This window comes from Lissotriton helveticus, chromosome 6, assembly GCF_964261635.1.
Source record: "Lissotriton helveticus chromosome 6, aLisHel1.1, whole genome shotgun sequence".
In the NCBI taxonomy this organism is placed as follows: domain Eukaryota; kingdom Metazoa; phylum Chordata; class Amphibia; order Caudata; family Salamandridae; genus Lissotriton; species Lissotriton helveticus.
Window position 1 is genome coordinate 1356796968 of NC_136067.1, and position 21773 is coordinate 1356818740.

General features: G+C 43.9%; 1 protein-coding gene across 3 annotated transcripts in view; it reads right to left on the reverse strand.

Moving 5' to 3' along the window:
- GNPAT (glyceronephosphate O-acyltransferase) overlaps positions 1-21773 on the reverse strand; it is a 555169-nt gene that overhangs the window by 420302 nt on the left and 113094 nt on the right. For all 3 annotated transcript variants that reach the window (XM_078649084.1, XM_078649086.1, XM_078649085.1), the window contains exon 2: positions 12924-13112. In XM_078649084.1, coding sequence (XP_078505210.1) covers positions 12924-13112 — 189 coding nt within the window. The remainder of the gene's footprint in view (positions 1-12923; positions 13113-21773) is intronic.

Genomic DNA, 21773 nt, shown 5'->3' on the forward strand with positions numbered 1-21773 from the left:
AGCTGTACAGTGCTATTGAATACTCCAGTGAGAGCATGCTGATAGTTAGTCAAGGCAGAGGTAACATATGAACACCGGGCACCATCCACCGTGATGGAGCCCAGTGTTCTTCATATGAATGATTGATTTAGAGAAGGTTCCCAACAAGATAAGAGTTCCAAGCTCTATAGTGGTTTTCCGCTGCTTTTACAGAGTGGCTTATAGTGTCAATCTTAGCAATCTGCTACCTAAATAAATAGTGATCAATTAGATCTGAGGGAACAGACCTTCTGTTTCTAGAAGTAGGGAGTTGGTGAAGATGAAGTCTAGGGTATAACCAGCCAAATGTGTGGGGCCGTCCACGCACTGTCGAAGGCCAAGCATCTCTATATCAGAGAGAAGTTGGACAGCCTCAGGTTTCGAAACAACTTCAACATGGAAATCAAAATCACCCAGTAATTGGTCTATATTGCCTATCCAACTTTACTAGCTGATAATTGTCAGGTACAGCGAGGGGGATATAAGTGCGTGCTTAGGCGTTTAGCCAGGTTTCAGTAAAAAGGCAGAAGTCTGGGGAAAGCGAGAATGAAAAGGTCCCAGATTTCAGATGCATGTTTAGGCAGTGACCCAACGCTGAAATAGATGCCTTGAAGAGGCAAGAGTGGAATTGGGCATGAATAAGTCTTGTAGTGTCGCCTGAGGAACAACCTGTTGGTCCGATGGAGGAAAGGGGCCTGCCATACAACTGAATTCCTCATCTTTAGTTATTAAAGGAGGCAAGGACGGACTACTGAGGCCTTTAGCTTACATAGGTGGGGACAGGAAACTGATTTTGCATGAAACTGGACCCTCTAACCTCCGGTGGGGATAATAACTGCAAGAGGACTAATTGGGCATAGTGGTTGCCAATTTTAAAAACGGTTGCGACAGAGTAACTTACTCAATTTGTAGGGCTAGCATTCTTGGCCTGAGAGGTAGGGGCCCTGGAGACGTTCGAGCGTGGACGGGTGCATTCGAGCAACACCCAAAGCACATGTCCGCGCTAGCATGAGCCCGATATAGCATTGCCAGTCTAAAGCACCAACATTGGGGTAAAGGAGCAACTAAGAAGTGGAGCAGCTGGATCTGCCTGGAAGTCAACTGAAGCCTCTCCGCTCGATCAGTCCAAGCTGCAACTGATTAAAAAATCATCTGCCAGCGTTACGGGTTGTTTTGCAGTTTGGTGGGGTGACAAAGGAAGTCCTTTTTAACCCGTTACCAATATCTAAGTATGTGTATTAAGAATCATCTGCTGAAATCTATCTGGCCAGTCCAGGAATGTCCACGGTGGTTTAACCGCATGCGTGCGGGCGGAATTCCGCTCGTACGCTGACTTTTTCAAAAGCGCACTTTACGTGACGAGCTGGGCTCGTCATGAGCGTGCGAGGAGGCTACCTCATGACGAGCCCAGCTCGTCATCAGCGTCGAAGGGGTTAAAGAGCATTGTTCTGCTGCCAACTGTCTCTTAAGGAAGGCACTCTTTGTTCACCCTAAAGATCTCAGTGAGGTTAGGGAGGCTGAGAAGTTTAACAAATGCACCTTGAAGTGTAGAAAGGGAACTTTGTATAAAAGGGATTGGAAAGAGAAGGAATTGGCTGCTATGAGGAGTAATAGTAAAGTGATTTGAGACACCGTTAATAAGCTCAGTCAGGGGGACACTCCGGCAAATTGCCTCCTAGTTTGTAATACTCTGAGTCAAGCACTTTGTCACTACCTACAGTGCAGCGGAAGAAAAACCACTTAAAAACTTACTTTGGGCCCATTTGGATAACTCTCCTCCCCTGACTTCCTTATCTGAAGTGATGGGTGTTATTAGGCAGGGCACGGGCGGTAAATCTCTGCGGCAGGATGGAGTACCCATGGACCTTTTTAAGTGTAACATCGATCTTTGGGGCCCCTTGCTCACCAACTTCTCTAACAACTCTTTGTGTAGCAGGATCTCGAGCTCTTAGGCACTTTCGATAATAGTTCCAATTGTTAAATAAAAAAGGGGGTCATAAATCACCTAAATGCTGCAGTCCGATCGCCCTTATATGTATGTATGTATATATATTTGGTTTTTGTTAGGCGCGTGTATCACCCGTAGGTCTTGCAGCGCCAGCAGAATACTCAGAAGCCTGTGAGTGGTAAGTTGTTCGAACTGGAAGAGCCAGGTTTTCAGTAGTTTGCGAAATCTCTTGTGGTTTTTTTCTGCACGAAGATGCAGGGGAAGAGAATTCCAGGTTTCAGGGCCAAATTTAGAAAAAGCTCTGCCTCCTTTTCTGACTGTTCACACTTTAGGTATGGCTAAGATGAGTTTGCTGGACGAGCGAAGGAGTCTGGTTGGTTCGAAATCTCATCAGTTTATTGGCCAAGTACTTGGGTCCATTGCTGTTTAGAGACTTGTGGACCAAGCAGCAAGTTTTGAAAAAAAACCTCTTTTTTACGGGGAGCCATTCGAGGGCCCTCAGAATGGGGGGCGGAGGGGGTGCGGGGGGGAGATTAAGGACCAGTCTGGCCGCAGTGTTTTGCAACACCTGGATTTTGGACAGGTGTTACTCATTAATGCCTGCTAATAGGGCATTTCCATAATCTAGACAACTAATGATAAGACCTTGGACAAGGGGCATCCGGGAGGGTAAAGGAATCCACTTGAAGATTTTTTTAAGGGTTCTCTTTATGCCGAAACTGGTGCGGATTGTAGTGTTAATATGATAAGCCAAAGAAAGTTTGTCATCGATAATGAAGCCCAGGTTGCGTGCTGCGGTTTTGGGAGGAGGGCCCAGGGATGATGGCCACCAGTCATCGGTCCATATTTTCTGGGCGTTACCGAAGAGTAGAATTTCGGTTTTGGTGGCATTGAGTAGAAGGTGGTTATTCGCCATCCAGTCACTGACGGATGCCATGCATTGATTAAATCTGACTTTGGTGTCGCTGCCCCGAATCTGATTAGTAGTTGCGTGTCATCAGCGTATGACACTGTATCGAACCCATAATCACAGATAATCTTTGCCAGGGGAGACACGTAAAGATTAAAAAGTGTAGGGCTCAATATGGAGCCCTGGGGAACTTCTTTGTCGATGTTCTGTTTTTTGGACACGAAAGAGCCTATGTGAACCTTAGAGGACCTGGCAGTCAGGTAGCTCCTAATCCAGCTTAACGCCGGGCCCTCGACACCAATCTCCGACAAACGTTCTAGCAAGGTGTGGTGGGACATGGTGTTGAAGGCCGCGGAAAGATCACGCAAGATCAGGATAGCAGACTGTCTAGCGTCGAGAGAGAGTCTGATGTTCTCAACAATTTCAAGGAGGGCGGTTTGAGTGCTGTGGCACGCACGGAAGCCTGATTGGGATGGGTCTAATTGGTTGTTGTGTTCCAGGTATTGATAGAGCTGGCGATTAATCATTGATTCCATAGTTTTTCCAAACAAGGGTAAAAGGGAAATGGGGTGATAATTTGCAAGTTGTTTTGGGTCGGCCGTGGGTTTTTTCAGAATTGGTCGGATAGTGGCTTCTTTCCAATGTTTGGAGACCGTAGATTAGGAAAGTGAGAGGTTAAAAATTTTCTGCAGGTGTGGGACGAGAACTGGGGCAATTTTTTATATGATCTGGGCAGATGCTGGGTCATCAGGAGATCCTGGTTTAATTTTGTTCAAGGTGAGACCTACCTCTTCCTCAGTGATAGTGCAGAATTGCTTAAGATAGGGAGTGGAGGGGGGGGATAGATTTGTTGATCTCTTGTAAGGGTGTAGTGTTGGGAGGGAACTGATTATAAATGATATCTATTTTCTTTATGAAATGGGATGAAAAGTCGTCAACCCATTCTTGGGAAGCCATGAGTGGGGGTTGACATGCTGAGGGATTGGTGAATTCTTTAACTATTTTGTAGAGTTCTTTCTGTGAGTTAGAGGCCTGATCTATTCTGTTTGCGAGGTAAGTTTTTTTTGCTAAGGCTATCTGACCCATGTAGTTTGTATGCATTCTTTTGTAGTGTTGTTTGTCGATTTCGTTTTTGGTGTGTTGCCATTTACGTTCTGCCTTCCGGACAATAAGTTTATCGATTTTTAGATCAGGAGTGAACCAAGGGGAGAGTTTGGCAGGACACTTTGTGGTTTCACTGCAGCAATTATGTCCAGGGTCTTGCTAATTGCAGTTTCCAAGTCTCTGGCAGCTTTGTCAATGTGGATGGTTTTAGATGAGGGGGGGGATGGAAAATTGGGTAGAGAAGGGCTTTATCTGAATCTTTTTCCATGATCGATAAAGCTTTGATTTACGCAGGAGTGGGGATTTGGTCTGTGACCCGTGGATCAGGAACTTTATTACATAGTGGTCTGACCATAAGACTGGAAATAGCTGGTCATTGGTGACGTTAGGTGAGTTGGAAAATAATAGGTCTAAGGAGTGTATTGATAGCACTGTAAAGATTTTAGGGATGGTAACCTTTAGCGGTTTGAGATTGTGGGCTACCCGTAAAACAATGTGTCCCGTCATCAGTATGGCTTTTGTCCTGGGATAGGTACAGTGGAGCAGTGCCTGAATCGGCACCTGACTGTGGGCAAGTATACCATCACCAGGCACTGCCCACTGTACCTGGCCTCTATGGATTTATTCACTGTATTTGATCGCATAAATATGATTAAACTATGGCTGATTTGGGGGTTAAAGTCACTTTGATTAATTTTATTTACAATCTGCACGAGAACTTAGCAGCTTAGGTGCGGTATGGCTGAGCGGAAGAAACCTCAGATACTTTTCCTTTAGCTGGTGGAGTGCATCAGGAGTGTATTTTGGCACCTTTGCTATTCATATCAGTGAATTGAGTTCTCATTTGGTTGTTGCCACTATTGATATCCAGGAAATTGGAAATTCCCTTGTTCCGGCATTACTTTACTCCAATGACGATGTTCTAATGGCAATGCTCACTTAGAGCTCTGTGCAGTCAGGTAAAGTTGGTTTCCTTCATGGGAAGTCTAGATCGGTCAACTAATTTTGATAAATCTCACATAATGGCTTGTGGGCCCCAGGCAGGAGGCATAGAGTGCGGGAACACCACACTGAAATGCGTTAGCGTCACGCCTGATGTGTGACACTTGGCAGGACTGCTCCTGCCCACCAGCTCTCATTTTATTTTGCACTCAGAGTTAAATCTATCCTATATTTCTGATATAGTTCAATCTAATGCTGAGGCAAGTTTTAATATGGAGCCGCCCAGAATAAAAACATATTTCTCCCAATTATTCAATAACATTGAACACCTTTAAATATGTATAAACATATTTAAACATTGCAGATATCCGTTTTAAAAATGCAATCAAATACATGATTTCCAAATACTATTCTGGTCAGCAAGGTCTTACTAAAGTGTAAAAGTATCATTCAGTGGTATCCCCCCCCCCCCCCCCGACACCTACTACCAGTCATCATATGAATGACAAAGTTAATAATCGACTATTACAAAGTGGAATTCTGCCCCAAGGTTTTCTTTCAGTAAAAACAAAGCACCGACATCAGCAAGGCGATTTTCTCTTGGACAGAGCTGGAGCCCCTCGCCCCCTCCCCTGATCAATTAGGCCCCTCCAGGGTCCAATTTAGATAGGTGCCTTTCCATCCACTGGCTTAAATAGGTGTGTAAGCATCTCAATGAAATTGATCTCCCAGATAGGTTTCTGCGCCAGTCGCTTTAACGAAGTCTGATATGAAGTTGGTGAAGTCCTGTTATGTAGATTTTTGTCTTACTCAAAGACTCTTTTAGCGATTATTTTATGTTCGGCATTTTACTTATCCTTAGAATGTTCACGGTGGGAGAGTTCACTTCTCATTTTCATCCGTTTTAGGGCAGGCAGTGTGGCGACTTCTGTGTTTTTCAGACGTCGCTATCCACTGGAGGATAGATCACTTGCCTGTCCATGAGATGGACTGTCGGGACAATCACTGCTGCACTTTATGTTGTTTTGTAAATTGTATAGTTTATATTTTTTACGCTTTCTTAAACCTATTTTAAAACCCCTTGCATTTCAGATGTGTAAAGATGCTTTGATGTATTTACAGCTTTTAGGCAGTATGTTCTAGTGTGTGCTGCTTTCTAAAAATGTCTGTAAGAAGCAGGAAGCCGATGGTTAGTTGTCATTATCATATCCCCCAGATCCGCTCTCACATATCTGGAGGGGTTTTTCTTCTGTATGTGCACTTTACCAATGAGGGTCTTTTTCCAAGGGACTACAATTCTAGGTTTTGATGGCAATTCCTGAAGTCTGAATTACCAGTTTTAATTGGATGGTTATATTATTATTATGTGATTTGCATTCCAGGGGAAGAAATTACATTTATGGTTTTATTTTGCGGATATCTTCACGCATTTCATATGTCTACCTTTATTTTATTATATGTTTATATTGCTTGTGAAACTGTACTGTAGCTCTTGTGGGTTTTTTGAAAATCGAGTAAGATATATTGAATTGAATTAAATACAGCCTGAGTTGTGGGGAAGAAACGATGTTTCAATGAATATGCTAGAGAAAGAAGATGAGAAGGTGGACATTTTACTGTGTATAAGAAGAAAGCCTAAACATTTGGATGACTATGTGCGTACTTACATAATTGCATGTATACATCATTATTAAATCGACACTCGTATGGAAGACAAACATTATTGGATGACTATGGGTGTACCTAAATCTGTGCATGTATAGATCACTATTATATCACCACACATAGATATTTAACTCTGTTTTGGGTGGTTATTTAATATTTAATGGTGTGATCATTTATTTTGCTTAGGGGCAAGGAGATGTGTTGTTTATTAGTACAGTGTGAGGCTGCTTTGCATGCGCCGGCAGTGGTGCTTGCAAAGCCCTCTTAAGTATTCTTGACCTAGAATTCTAGAGTGGTGGGCAGTTGGAGGTGTACTTGCCAGGGGTCACACGTATCTTCTTTATGTCTACAATAAACTCTTCAACTTAAAGCACAACACTGGAGTGATATTTACTTTCCAAAAGTAATCTATACTCGTCCAAAAATAAAACTGAATTTTTATTTGTGGGAGAGTTCAATCTTCTTCCAGAATGGGTAATGGTAAAACATCCATGCACTTAGGGATCTCCATGTTAGCTCAAATGAAACCCTTTTAAAATCGCTTGTGAATACAAGGTGGTAAAAGGGATAACCAGTCACTGAACCTAATCGCTGTATACTCCCCCCCCCTCTCTGCTGTCCTCTACGCTTCAGCGCCTCGCTACACTAGTAGCTGCCCTACCCCTGGGGATGACTGTTGTTGGGGGAGACGTTAATGCGGTTATGGACCCAGGCCTTGACACTAAGGTGGCCCCTTCAGTCTACCGAGTTACACAGTCCTATCGAGATACTCTGGTTCCCCACCTCTTAGAGGTGTATAATGAAGCGGCTGAACGAGGCTCCTTCCGTTCCGAGACGGAACTGGCCACCATTGTGTTGATTCTAAAGTCTCAGCCTCCATCAGCCCACTGCTCTGATTTTCGCCCCATTTCCCTTAATAATTCGAAGCTCAAAATATTCGCCTCGGCCCCTATCTGGATAAGCTGGTCCACCCATACCAATGTAGGTTCATGCCTTCCCGGGGGGACCAGGCACTGCCTTGGACGTCTCCACCACGCTCTCACGAATCGGCAACAATTGACCCCCTATCTCTCTTTGCTCCTCGGTGGACTTCAAGAAAGCATTTGATTCGGTGGATTGCCAATATCTGGAGGCAGTGTTGTAGGAGATGGGGTTTGGGACCCCCTTTCGCAACCTGGTCAGGACAATCTATTGTAAACCACAAGCCCAGGTACTGGTCAATGTCGCCCTTTTGCACCCCTTCCCCATCAGGAGGGGCAAGAGACAGGGGTGCCCCCTTTCGCCCCTCCTTTTCGCGTTCGTGATGGAGCCTTTTGCTTCTCTTATTCGCACTGATCTGCTTCTCACGGGATGGCAATGGCCCGGCCTGGTAGAGGATTAGATAGCCCTTTACGCTGACGACATTCTGATATTTTTGTCAGATGCCTCAGAGCCCTACACTTCTTAGAACAAATCTCCGGCCTCCATTGAATTCTGCCAAATCGGTCCTGGTCCCTCTTCATCTTTTGAGATAGTGCTTTGATTGGCAGTCGTCGATTCCCCTTTGGCGGCAGTCGTTCAAATATCTGGGGATCTAGGTGACACTCCTTCCCGACTTCGCCTGGTCTCTCAACGTCACTCCTCTAGTGAAGCGGGTTCGTGCTGACCTCCTTAAATGGCAAACGCTGCCACTGAAACCTATGGGCAGAATAGCCCTTTTTAAAATGATGGTCCTGCCCAGATTTCTCTACTTGCTTCAGAACACACCCATCTCCTTCTCACGGTCATGGTTCCAGGAGCTGGATGGTTTGGCCACCAAATTTTTATGGGGAGGCCGGAGACCGAGGCTGGCCCTCACCCAGTGCCGGATCCCGCCCTTTGACGGTGGTCTGGGAATGACGAACTTATATCTATATTATCTGGCGACTTGGCTTCTTACCGTGCATGACTGGTTTAATGGTGGCTGGTCCCACCTGGCGTACCGCCTAGAGCTACATTTGGGTTTCTCCAACATTCAGGGGATGTTATACGGGAACGTTATCTCCCACACCCTGCCTGAGGTCACGCGCGAGGTGCTTCAAGCCTTGCAAGGCTCCCTGCGCCACACCCACTGGTCGGGCAAATTAACCCGATATACCCCACTGTGGCGCGTAATGTGGCTCAGGGACGCTGCCGCTCTCTCTGGCTTAAGAGCTTGGGACCTCATTGGGATTTCACAGCTTGGGGATGTCTGGAGTGGGAGCCACATACGTGCTTTCCCGGATCTGCAAACCCTGTACTCCAGCCACGTCTCCCAGTTTTACTGCTACCTACAGCTGCACCATGCCCTCCACGCTCACATCTCAGAGGGGACCTCCTTACCCAAATATAGTCCACCCGAAGCCCAGGTCATGACTGGCAATTTGGGGAAAGGGGGGTGATCGCCCGCATCTATCGTTCCCTTACAAATAACACCCCCAACTCTCTATCCCATCTTAGGGGCAAGTGGGAGAGTTGGCTTGGATCCCTGGAAGAGGATGATTGGAGGGACGCGCTGATGGCGCCCAAAACAGTCACTTCCTCAGCGCGGCTCTGAATAGTTCAAATATACTACCTACATGCTGCGTACCTCACACCATCGCGTCTTCATCGCGCTGGGGTCCAACCTGATGCATCCTGTCCCCGCTGCGAATACCCCCAGGCTGACTTTTATCATATGGTATGGCTTTGCCCTACAATTACGCATTATTGGGAGTCAGTAACAGGAACTCACAGAGGTTCTGGGTTGGGAGGTCCCCCTTAACCAAATGAACGTACTCCTGGGTATTACAGAGGGATTGGATGGCTCCAGAGCTTAGCAGCTTTGCTTAAACACGACTCTGATGGTGGCTAAGAGAGATACTGCAGCCAACTTGCTGGGCGCAACTGCTCCAACTATGGCGCGTTGACGCAGGGGGGTGGATTGGTGCGCTGTACAGAAGCGACCCATGCATGTGGCCCGAGGCTGCCCGAAGAACTTTCGTAGAGTATGAGGCAAGTGGGTCGGGTGGTAGAAGATTGAACATCCCAGAAGATCACTTATGGACTTGGGCGAAGATACTGGTAATGGACTGTACATGCTGGGGTATTAATTTCGTGTCAATGTTTTGCACTCACAAATGTACGAAGAGCTGGTATTGTTTTTCTTGTTGTCTTATACAATCAATAAAATTGATTATAAAAAAAAAAGGGATAATTTTTGTGGTCCTGATGAACAGCCTTGGAGTAAAGGCTTGAAACATGTAGACCTTGACACATAAATGTATGCCTCGAAAATGTCCCCTTTTTAACCATACCAGCAAGAGGTCCGAATAAAACTTTTTTGTTCCTACTTAGCCAGGCATTTTTAACGCTAGATAAGACCTTCTAACTCTTATACCTACCACCTTTTCTTAGTATTTCACAAAAAAATACTCCCATGTCTCCGTTCTGTCGCAGCCCGCCCCATTACGCAGCGGGACAGGAAAAACCAGATGATGAAGCATGCCACCAAAGGAAGTCTTGGTGGGTGGGGGATAATATAAAAACATTTCTTGTTTTCTAATGTAAGAGTGGAAAGATAATCCTATCAGCACAGTTGGCATATTGTGATAGTCAAGAGAGGTGAGCTGTGCCAGAAATCCTGACATCCATGCTTCAGCAGAAATCGAGGTGAAAATATGTGACACAAGTGACTGGGGATAGAGCCAGGACTTAGTAATCCAGCATTGATTTGGATAGTTAAAACTCAAGCAAAGAAGCAATATTTTAAACACCAGAACTGCTGAATCATGTACTGCATATTTTCGTCAAGAATCCTTTACAGCCGACCTTTGTCATCAGCACAGGAAGGGCACTGGTCAGCTTCAAGTTCCATGCCAAATAATGCTAACAATGCTCAACAAGTCAAATGTCTCATTTGCTCCAGCAGATTCTACACAACCCTTGATATTTATGTAGTCAATACAATTGACACAATTATAAAAGCAAATTATAATTAAGTCCATACAAAAAGGTAACATCCAGTAAGACATGGGTTCTGCAGTAACAAATGTTGCTAGGTTTTCAGAGAATCCACACAAGGGCAAAATACATACAGAGATTCTACACTGAATTCAATTACATAGTCAGTGGTTGTCCCAAAAATACTCCATGAATAGTGCTGTATTGAACCAAAACTAGATATCTTAGGACTACACGATGCATGTTTCCTAGCTACACCCAACATGCTTTAGTAGTTCAACAAACGAATCATGATCGGTTTGGAACTCTTTTCACACTTCTGTGAAATACATCTATCCTCTAAGGTGAATAACTACTACACAAAATAATAACAAAGATCCCGCCCTCAGCACCCAGGCCAGCTTTCTTCATTTCTGGCTCCACCCCACTCCGTTTCATGGTCAAGGCTGACCTGGCTGCCCCTTGGACGCTCTCTACCGCTTTATTTGCCCCGGCGCGGCCCCGCGTGATGAGATCGACCCGGTCGAGACCCTACGCTGGGTTTGGGAGGGGCTCCGGAAAATCTAAGGCCCGGACGTGCTTTCAGCGGCTGCGATGCCTATTGCACAACACCTGGCTTTCCCTCCTCTTCTGGAATGGCGAAGCATGCCACTCATCTCGGGCTTTCTACTGTGTCTGATCTTTACCCTGGGGACAAATTCTATTCATTGGCTGCTGACTCCGGCCCTATGGACACTTTGCTTTATTACCAGTTGAGGGCGGTCTGTAGGAAGCTCCATCCCTCTTTCCCCCATCGCCCCCCTTCGATGGCCACTCTCAATTTCCTCTATACGTCCTCCTCTCCACATAAACTTATCACCAGAATCTACGCTAGCTTGCTGGCGGCCTCCCCCACCTCCACTGACAGGGCGCGTGAGGCATGGGAGACAGACCTAGACATCACAATATCCCAGGTCGACTGGCTGTACTGCTGCACCTTAAACGTCTCTCCCCTAACTATTGACTGCGCCTTATCCACTTTAAATATCTCCACAGTCTCTACTGTTCCCCCATGCAAATGCACAAAATGGGCCTCATTACCAATGATAGATGCCTGCGTTGCTCTGCGCCTGACTTTTTCCACCATGCCTGGCTATGCCCTAAGGTATTTGCATATCAAGTAAGAGAGAGAGGACTAGATAGCTAGTCCGTATCCCCAAGGATTTATATGTAATCAAAAAGGACTAACTATGTGTGAACGTTTTACAGAACTCGGAGCTGTATTGTGAACGGAAACCCATTAGGTTTTGTCATGAAGCCCTCACCCACCAACCTGGTTGGTGGCATGCTTCATCATCGGGCCCACCCAGTGACACCAAATGTGTCCCGGGTGTGCTTCGACGCCTGATTACAGCGGAGCAGGTATGTTACTGAGAGTGCAGTGTGGTGGTGTGAAAAGTGAAGTTAAAAATGCTATACAGTGGTCCCAGTACCCGAGGGTAAATTAAATTTTAATAACTGGGTCTCTGTTAGCGTTTAAAAACAAGGCTGGTGGATGTTATGGTGGTAAGATTAAGACCTCCTACATCCTGTTGTGGTCTACATGTTTCGGCCTGTGCTTTAGATTAAGCTGGCTTTCCTCAGGACCGTTAATAAGTGTAGGTGCAGGTTAAAACAATTAAGTGAGTGTGTGATTAGACTATGTGTCACACTCACTAAGGTGCTATAAGTGTGCAAGGTATGCGTTGTTATTTCTGACATCACCTCATTTCCGCTCCCTCCTGACCCTCTGCTTTGCCTCTGAGGCTTTGTCAAATTTTGCCCAGATGCCTCTCGCAGGCTGATTGCTATGCTGTTAGTCCTTGCGCGGCGCTGGGTTTCCATGTGCTGGGGTCGCCGACTCGCGCCGAAGGTATCCCTTTGGCTAGAAGATGCTTCCCGGTGTCAGACTCTCCTGTCCGAATTCTGGGACCTTCTGCCCGCTTGGTCCCGCCCGCTAGATATCTGGGATCCACTGGTCTCCTATCTTCTCAGTCACACTTCCCAGAGCTCGGCGACCTCTCCCGCGATCCCCGTCGGTGCTCCGCCCATGGCGGCCGCTGGTGCAGGACCATGAGTCTCCTCCTCTCGGTTCCCTATTGCCTCCTACCCCACACTTCCCCCCCCCCCCCCCTTGTTTTTGGAGTGGTGCCCTCCCCGGTAATTTCTTCGCTTTGCTTTTGATGGGACTTCGATTTATTTCATGATATCATTGATCGCAATGCTTGTCAACGGTTGTCCTCGCTTTCATGTCGTAATGCATATTATTTTGCCATGGTGTAATCTGGTACCTCTGCGGTGTCTAAATTTTCATTAAAGGTTTTTGAAAACGTAAAAATAAAAATGTATATAATAATAACAAATATCCGCCATGCTTACCTGTTTGATGGCATATTGCACCTGTTCAGAATGAAGGACAAGAGTCTTGATGGCACTTGGTTTACAAGGTGAAAGTCCCTTGTAAAGGACTGGCGTGTAGCACTTCATTGCATACCTAAAATCACTAGACTCCCTCCTCTCCTCCAAGATATCTTCAAAGTCATCCTTTTTCTTTGACATGATACCTTTCTGAAAAGAAAATGTAATGGGAAACTGTGAGAAGAAAAACACATACTGTCAGTAATGCCACAATTCATTGCTCAATGTGCTTTACTCTAACAGCACTTTCTGTTAATAGAATAAATAGGTCAAGACACACTGAGCCAGATCACGTTAAAAAGGGTGGTCAAGTGACACGTCGAGTGGGCAACTAGATACCACTATCCAGAATAAATATCAAGCTTCTGTGATTTTCACTTGTCCAATACATTTTCTCCTCATGCAACGTTGGTATCCTTCAAATATATAATTTGCACCATGTGGTAAAAAAGGAAAGTGAGCTGGTGAATGTGCATTTGTTACTACGTTAGCAATTTGGAATATTAACAAGAACTTTAAAAAGGGACGGGTACATTTCCTAAATAGTTTGTTCCGGAACTGCTGAACTGTGTTGAACAGATTTGGTGACCCGTTTCACCTAACAGTCTGGAAACAAACATATAAGGAATAATCACAAAGATCTAGTGTAGATTTCCATGGATAATCTTCCTGCTGTATTCTTAGTGACTGAATGCCAATTTGACACTGACTGAATAGCTAAAATGTGCATTTGAACATTTAACATTTGTTTTTTTTTTCCTCTACAGTTGAGAACTTCATCCTTTCCACCAGATAAAATTTGAGTTTGGCGTCCTTCACTTTCCCACATGAAAAATTGATCCAACCATTATTGTGAGGACCTTTAACATTACTTCCTTGCTTTCCAGAATGGTAATGTAAACTTTAAGGTAACCCTAAATTTCGGAAACCTGGGGTTTTGTGGAGGTTCTATGCATTTTGCATAACTACGACCCCACCACTCCTAACCATATAGATGGTTTTTATCATTTTCAATCAGCCAAGTTTTAAGATTTTATTGATACAGTAAGTGTCATTTCAATGAATCATGATAAGTGGAACTGAAACTCCTAAAAGCTTTCTGGACAGGGATTTCTTCTTCAGTGGGCAGGAAAGATTGTGATTGGGTCCAAGAAAAAGACAAACTTTTTGTCCACAAGAAGTCCTATACACCTATCACCACTAGCATGCCTGAAACGCTGATCCATAACTTTCATAGAACAAGCACAAGTGTCTTAGCAAAAATAAAAAGATTAGAGGTTTGCGGCTAGCACGCCATGATATCCGACTATCTCCGCTGATCTCAAACCACAACTCTTCAAATATTCAGATGAATACAGAGACATAATCGTGCTTTACCAGCACCAGATGGTGGCGGGAGGTATGGGAGGCAGCATGGACGTTGAGCTCTCTGGACCTCTGGAGACCCAACAAGGCCTGCCAGGTGCACTGGCAGAGGTAGAGAGAGACTGCTCGGCCGTGACTGACCCAGACCAACACAGACAAACACTTCTAGGGCTGGTGACCGAGAAGCTGTGCTGCAGCCGGGATTGCCTGGCTGTCAAGGAGCGGGTAAAGGAGGTGGCAGCCAACACGGAGGAAGCAGCGAAGGCAGATACGGCTACCCAGGCCCTGAGGTAGCATTGGCACCGGAATGCTCCAACCCCTGCAAATTCAGGCCACATGCTGTCGCCCTGGTCTGAGAAAACCCATTATAAGTCCCCATGCATCAGCCCTGACAGAGGTCAAAAATTACAGCTAAACAACGAGAGAGTAAAGGAAGAGTGGCAGTGGGCCACAACTAAAGATATCACATAAGTTGGCACTGGGTGACCAGTCTTACCCAATAAAAGATAAGAAAAACAAGCACTTGCAATGCAAAAAGGTCTCACATTTACGAGAGTTTGAGCTATTGACATTGTAAATGACAATGCCTTTTTATTTATGTGTTACTTTTAAAACAGATAAATAAGAGGCATTGTCATTTGCCAATAGCTTAAACTCTCGCATTGCAATTGGGTGCTATAATTTTTTTATTTTTTAAAGCGTTCGGAGTGAGCGTGTCCACAAAGCTATTTGAGAAAATAGTGCACGGAGGCTATAATTAAATCCTACCGAGTAACAACACAAGTAACGGGGGGGTCGCCTTGGGAGGTTATAAAATAAGACAAGGCGGTACTAAGGAGGGACTACTAAGCCTATTGATAAATGAACAGCCACAGTTTACAGTGGACAATAACACAAGCCAATGTAAAATATGGGCGGAGCTTCAAATCCCTACCTGAATAAAGCATGCCTTGCAGAGTAGCGCATTTACGGCCCAGGCTCGACCTAAAAAGGGCTGCGCGGGTAGTGTGCAGGGGATCTGAAGGCATTATGGGCTATGGATGAATCACATACAGGTCATGGCTCATGATGAGCATAATTGTGGCACTTCAATGAAAGTACAAGGTGGGTCAAAGAATTGCAGGCTCATTATTGAATTCTATTATACGGAAGAGATCCAATTTCAATTGGAGCTCCTGAAAATAGAGAAGCAGCACATTTAAATGTTCATCCTCGTTGGAGCTCCCATTGTATCTCAGTTCTAAGGCTCAGATCAAATCTGTGCTCAGCACCTTTTTATTTCAAGTGCACTTCCAAAAATAATTCCTTCAAAAGAATTGCCAAGAACAAGGGCAATAAAGAACAAATATTTTTGATACAATTTGTTGTAAAGCTTTTATTCGACATTTTTGCCATAAAGCCAACACATAAAAAATACATTTATAAACATAATTTTTTTAAAACAAGTATCATCTTTAAAAGATTCAGTATGTACATGTGTCAATTCCCCGGACAAAATCACAAGTTATTTACAGTTTGCGTGGGGATACATTACTTTTTTCACCATCCATGATAAACAGGGTTTCTTCCAGTTTATATTTAATTTACAAGACCTAATAATAAAAACAACTATTTACATCATTTAAATAATTAAAATGCCAGTGATTAAAAGTGCTATAATCTATGTTTTTAGTCCATATTTTTTCCTAATCAAGCAGACACTAAGGAGGTACCGACTGACTCCAAAGGTTATCAACCGAACAGTCGAAGATCTAAGTAATCTTTCAGCCTCTTTGTATGAACATATGCCCAAATTTTTACAAAGAGGTTTAATCCATTTCATACGTTGTGATTTATATAATGGGCAAAAGAATAGAATGTGTGCCTCGTCTTCATTTTGTTTCAATTCACACAATTTGCAATATGGGTCTTTCCCATCGGAATTGGAGTTTCCCCACCGGCAAGTATTTGCATTTATTTGTAAAACCCCATATCTATATTGAAGAAATATGGTTTTAGCCCAAAGGTGGTTCAACTTCGTCCATGAATTGTTCAAATATAGGGATGTCCTTAAATTGCAAAAATTTGAGTGTTAATGAACCAGTGGCACGTTCATATACATTGTTATTCATATAATACCAATAAGCAGTTTTTACCTGATCTTTACAGTTGGTTTGCAAGGTGGTTGGATTTTTCCAGAAGTGTGATAGACCAATTTTTGCAAGCCATGTGGATATGTGTCTCAGCCACTTGATCGAGTTAAAAGTGTCCAATTCCATAATTTCCATTAATCCAGCTCTATAGTCTGCAAGTTCCGGGGTAGACCATAATCTTACCCAATAGAGCAATGGCCTCAACCAGCACAAGTGGTCTGTATGTTTTAGGTTAATATCTAGAAAAACGGGGATTAAGGGTGTTCTTGCTGGTAATCTCAATAGGCGCCTACAGAACGTATTCTCATCAGTATCAAATGTTCTGTTTGAATAAGGACCCCAAATCTCGGCGCCATATAGAGCAGCAGTTTGTGCTTTAGCTCTAAACACTTCAATCGCCGGAGTTATGGCTTTTGAAGTGCTCCCTCCATGGATTTTTAAAATAGGGAGAGAGTTGTGCTTAAGTGTCAACCTACTTTTTTCTAGTTGTTTTGACCAAGACAGTTTACTGTCAAACCTGATACCCAGGTAATCGAAAAATTCCACGTACTCTAGTTTAGTGTTGTTTAGGGCCAGATTTTTCTTAAAAGTTTTCGGGGGATTAATGGCCATATACTTAGTTTTAGATGAGTTAATTTCTAACCCCTTTATTTCGCAGTAACTATTAAATTGATTTATTAAATTTTGTAGGCCTTTGGGTGTTTGTGATATTAAAATGGTATCATCTGCAAATAGCAGCGCTGTAATTGCCTCATTACATAATTTCGGGGAATCGTGATTGCATTGTGCCAGATAGGGGGGGATATCATTTACAAATAAGGAAAAAAGGGTCGGGGCCAGCACGCAGCCTTGTCGTACCCCCCTCTTAACTGGTATGGCTTGAGTAAGTTCACCATTTCTCCCCCATCTTACTTTTGCAAAATTATCAGTATGAAGCTTTATGAGGTTAGACAGCAGTTCTTCCGGGACACCCATATTCCTTAGAGTATCCCATAAAAGGGAACGAGGGACAAGGTCAAACGCTGAGCGTAGGTCCATGAATGCTACATATAAGCTACACTTCTTTATTTGGACGTATTTCCAACAAATACACATAAACCTATGTACCTGATCCACAGTGCTTGTCCTAATTCTAAATCCTGCTTGGTATTTTGAGAGGATTTTAGATTCCTCTACCCAATCTAAAAGTCGAGTTAAAATATGTCTGGCAAAATTTTTTTGTAAAATGTCAATTAAACTTATCGGTCTGTAATTACCTGGGTAATAACGATCCCCTTTTTTATAGATGGTAACTATTTCCGCCCCCTTCCATGATTCGGGAATCGGAGTTCCTAACAGAATAGAATTACATACAAAATTTATATAGGGGCACCATACTTCAATGTTATGAGTAAACAAATCCCCATGTAATTTGTCCGGGCCTGGCGCCTTTCCGGCCTTGGCTGCCTTTATTGCACACAGTGTCTCTTCAATACTAAATTTTACTAAATTAATGCATAGAGGAACAGATCCAATGTGGTTTTCATCTGGGGACACCCCTGTCAGATCATATAATTTTAGAAAATGATCATACCAGATTTTTTCATCAATGTAAAAATCTCTGTTGGAGCTACCCGATTTATTGTTTTTTGTTATCAGGCTCCAAAAAGTGCATTGGTCATGCTTTCTAGCGGCATTTAAAAGATCCTCCCAGATCAAATCATCCCATTCTTTTTTTGCCCTAGAGAGGAGATTTTTATATTCATTTCTACACTCTCTTACCCTCATCTGATCTTTAGATTTTACGGCATTGATTAGATTACCTTTGGCTAGACGACACTGTTTGTTGTACCACGGTGTCTCCAATTCCAATTGCCTTCTTGTATTGCATTTGCTATTACTACAAGTTTTGCTCAGGAGGGGAATTAGTGACTCTACAAGATAATGCATTTTGAGGACTTCATGGGATCCCAAGGTCAAATTATCGTATAGAGGGATAATATCTGAGAAGGTATCATAAATGCCCACAAGTATATCTTGTTTTGCTAGGATATGTGTCCATTTTATAGCTCTCCTGTTGTTGGAGACCTCAACCTCTCCCACCTCCATGTTTGATTCCGTTCCACCATCAGATTTTAAGAACGGTTGGGGAAGTAGCCCTAATTGTAGAGGGAAGTGGTCACTTTCTGGTCTATTGATGATAGTGAAGGCCAACAACAGATACCACAAATTAGTAGTGATCAATACAAAATCAATCAATGATTTGGATGCCCCCTTGCTATATGTATAATTTGCTGTCTTATCTGGATCTAATCTACCATTACATGCCCTTAGATCATAAGATACCGTCAATTCATAAATCTGCATAACTGCCACTGAGCTTTTTACTGATTTTACGCTATCTAGGGAGGATATATCAAGGGCTCTATCTTCATTTTCTAGGAGATTTTCGAGCCCCAACACAGGCTCGAATTGGCAGTTAAAATCCCCACCTATAATTATTTTGGAGTTTGGCTCTAACTTACTCAAATGCGAACTTAGTTGTTCCACAACCATTGACTCCTTTTTTTGGGGACTAGGTCTATTGTAGATATTTATCAAGTAAATATCCCCCATATCCTTCGTGGTAATCTTTACCCCAAGCAAGTCTTTGGAAACAATGTTCAGAGGTGATACATCAACATTCAAACATATTTTTATCCAAATTAACAAGCCCCCTGAAGGTCTACCTCTTACAGATGCAATAGCCCCGCAATGAAATACTTTGTATCCAAGTCTGTGCACCATATTAATTGCCCATGTTTCTTGAAGGAGCATGATGTCATGCTCTTCCATGAACGAACTCCAGTTTCTATCACACAGGTTTCTTGACAACCCTGCTATATTCCATGACAAGATTTTTAAATCACATTTTAGGTTGTACTGTACTGAGTTACTAGGGCAGGCACTACGTGTACCCAATATACTTGGTATTTCCCTCTCATTAGGGTCGTCAGAAAACTTGCTATTAGATACCAAATCTTGCCGCTCAATATGTACCGTTGGTGACCTATTTTGGTCTTGTGCAATACAAACATTCGCTATATCCCTCCCTTGGTGGTCTTCGAGAGGGCTAATAGACAAAGATCCAACCCGTATAGTTTTGGGTTTATCAGATACAGGGGGCATTACACAGGAATTTAGGCTTAATTTTACACATTGATTCTCTAAATGATTACTAAACATGGGGGAAAGAGTTCCATAAAATCCACACTTTCCTGTTCCTGTTTGTCAATTACCCCACCATGACCAGTTTTTGTCCACATCCATATTTTCTGGATACATTCTATCGACAGGAGTCTGAGGATCAAAAAACGAATATGTGTTATTCATCAAGCCTGGCCGGGATGAATCTCTAATATCTTGTGGCCGCTGCATAGGATAAAAATAGCTAAGGTCACAAGTACCAATTCCCAGATGGCCTCTCCGTTGATTTTGGCCATACACAAGGTGTGCGACAGAGGGGTCTTTAAAGTTGACCAAAATACAATCCCCTGCTATGTCTTTCGGTCTAGTGCCCAACCAACTGACTCTTCGAACTTGGATGACCTGGCAATTAACAGTATGGCAAGGGTCTATTTTCTCTCAACCAATATAGGGTCTTATTTTTCAATTCATCATAGGACTCCCTTTTGTTGGTTTTCAAGGGAGGGACACCAGTAAGCACTGCCACGTATGGTTGACACCCCGGTGGAAGGTGTGCGTTTGGGATCTTTTTCGGCACTGGTCTAGCTCTGTTATGGTCAGTTACTTGAGCATTATTGTCCAAACCACCATTGATAGTGCAAGTTGTAGTTTCTATCACATCAGCAGGCTTTGACGGTGCAGGGACTTTGGAAATAGTAGTACTAGTCACCTGTTTTACTTTGCGTGGCGCAGGTTTTGGGGGAGCAAACAGTTGAATTCCTCCATTGTTTGGCTGTGATTTGGGAATCTCTATTTGGCATCCCCTCAATACAGTGTTAGTTCTATTCTGATCTGACACTTTCTCTCTCCTAGGTGGTCCAATTTGTTGCGCTGAATTTGAAACTATAGGACTAGATTCCACCCTTGAAGTATCTGCTCCAATCTTGGAATGTAATTTTACCAAGGTTTTTAGGGCAAAGAAATTATCCAGTGAAGTTTGCTCGAATTTATCCAGACGTTCCGATAGCCCTTTCAATCATTCAGTTACTGGTAACAGCAAAGTTGTCATGAGCAATTTGATCTGGTCAAGTAAAGAATTCGCTACTGGTGGATCTTTTGGGCAATTTGCTAATTCGTTATCCGACGTTAGGCGTTGTTGTTCACTTACTTCTGACCCAATATTCATCGTTTCTGGCTCTAAAGATTTACAATACACACCCCCGTTCATATAGTTCCTGCGTATTCTCTTGAGGGTTTTTAATCTGTAGGCTTTTCGCGGAGTGACCAGTCTCTTCCTCTTTACTGCAACTCGACTTGCTTTATGCAGGGGAGGTGTTAAAACTTGCTCTGCAGGTATTTCATGTACCAATATTGCAGGCAGAGCCGGTAGGTCAACTACTGTATTGTCAGAGCAATTTCTTGTGTCAGTGTTACCCAAAATTCTGTTTGTAGATGCATGATCAGAGACGATATCAAAAGGGCCATTATCTTGCCTTAAATCGACAACACAAGGTTGCAAGTGACTAGAAGTTACAGAAATTAAGGGTTCTACTGGGATAATGTTCTTTGGGGATTTAGCCTGTGCCAATGTTCCCAACGAAGAACGTTTATGTTCCAGATATTCACGTGATAATCTGCGTTCTGCTAAGATGATTTCTTTTTCCACAACAGAAACTGCACGGGTTATAAAATTATCCATGGTGCCTATCGTAGAGTTCCCCCCTCGTCTAGAGCTTCTGCCTGAACGAGTAGACATTGGGGAGTATGTAGACATATAAAATGTAATACGAGATAATCAATGTTGTATGACCCACAACAGCAAGTCACTGTTTTACCTGGATTGTTAGAGGGGTGGCCCGTCCCGGCCCCTGCTGGCCCCGGACGGCCACTGACGGCCCGCCCTTTGCCCGGGCTTCGCCCGGCGTCCCGCTTGCGTCCCGCAAGGCGGGCTCTCTCCTGATGTTATAGGATGGGCGGTGATGGGCGGGGCACGCAGGGGGGCGCTGACCGGATGTTACGTGGTCAAGCAGGGACTCCTGGGATAGTGAGTCCCTGCCGCGCTACCCTTGCAGCCTCCACAGGTGTTCCGCACTCTCGGCAATCACGGCAACCAGGCAGGAGCAAACAGCGTTGGTGGGTCCTCCCACGAAGCGGCTCCCGCGAAGCGGGA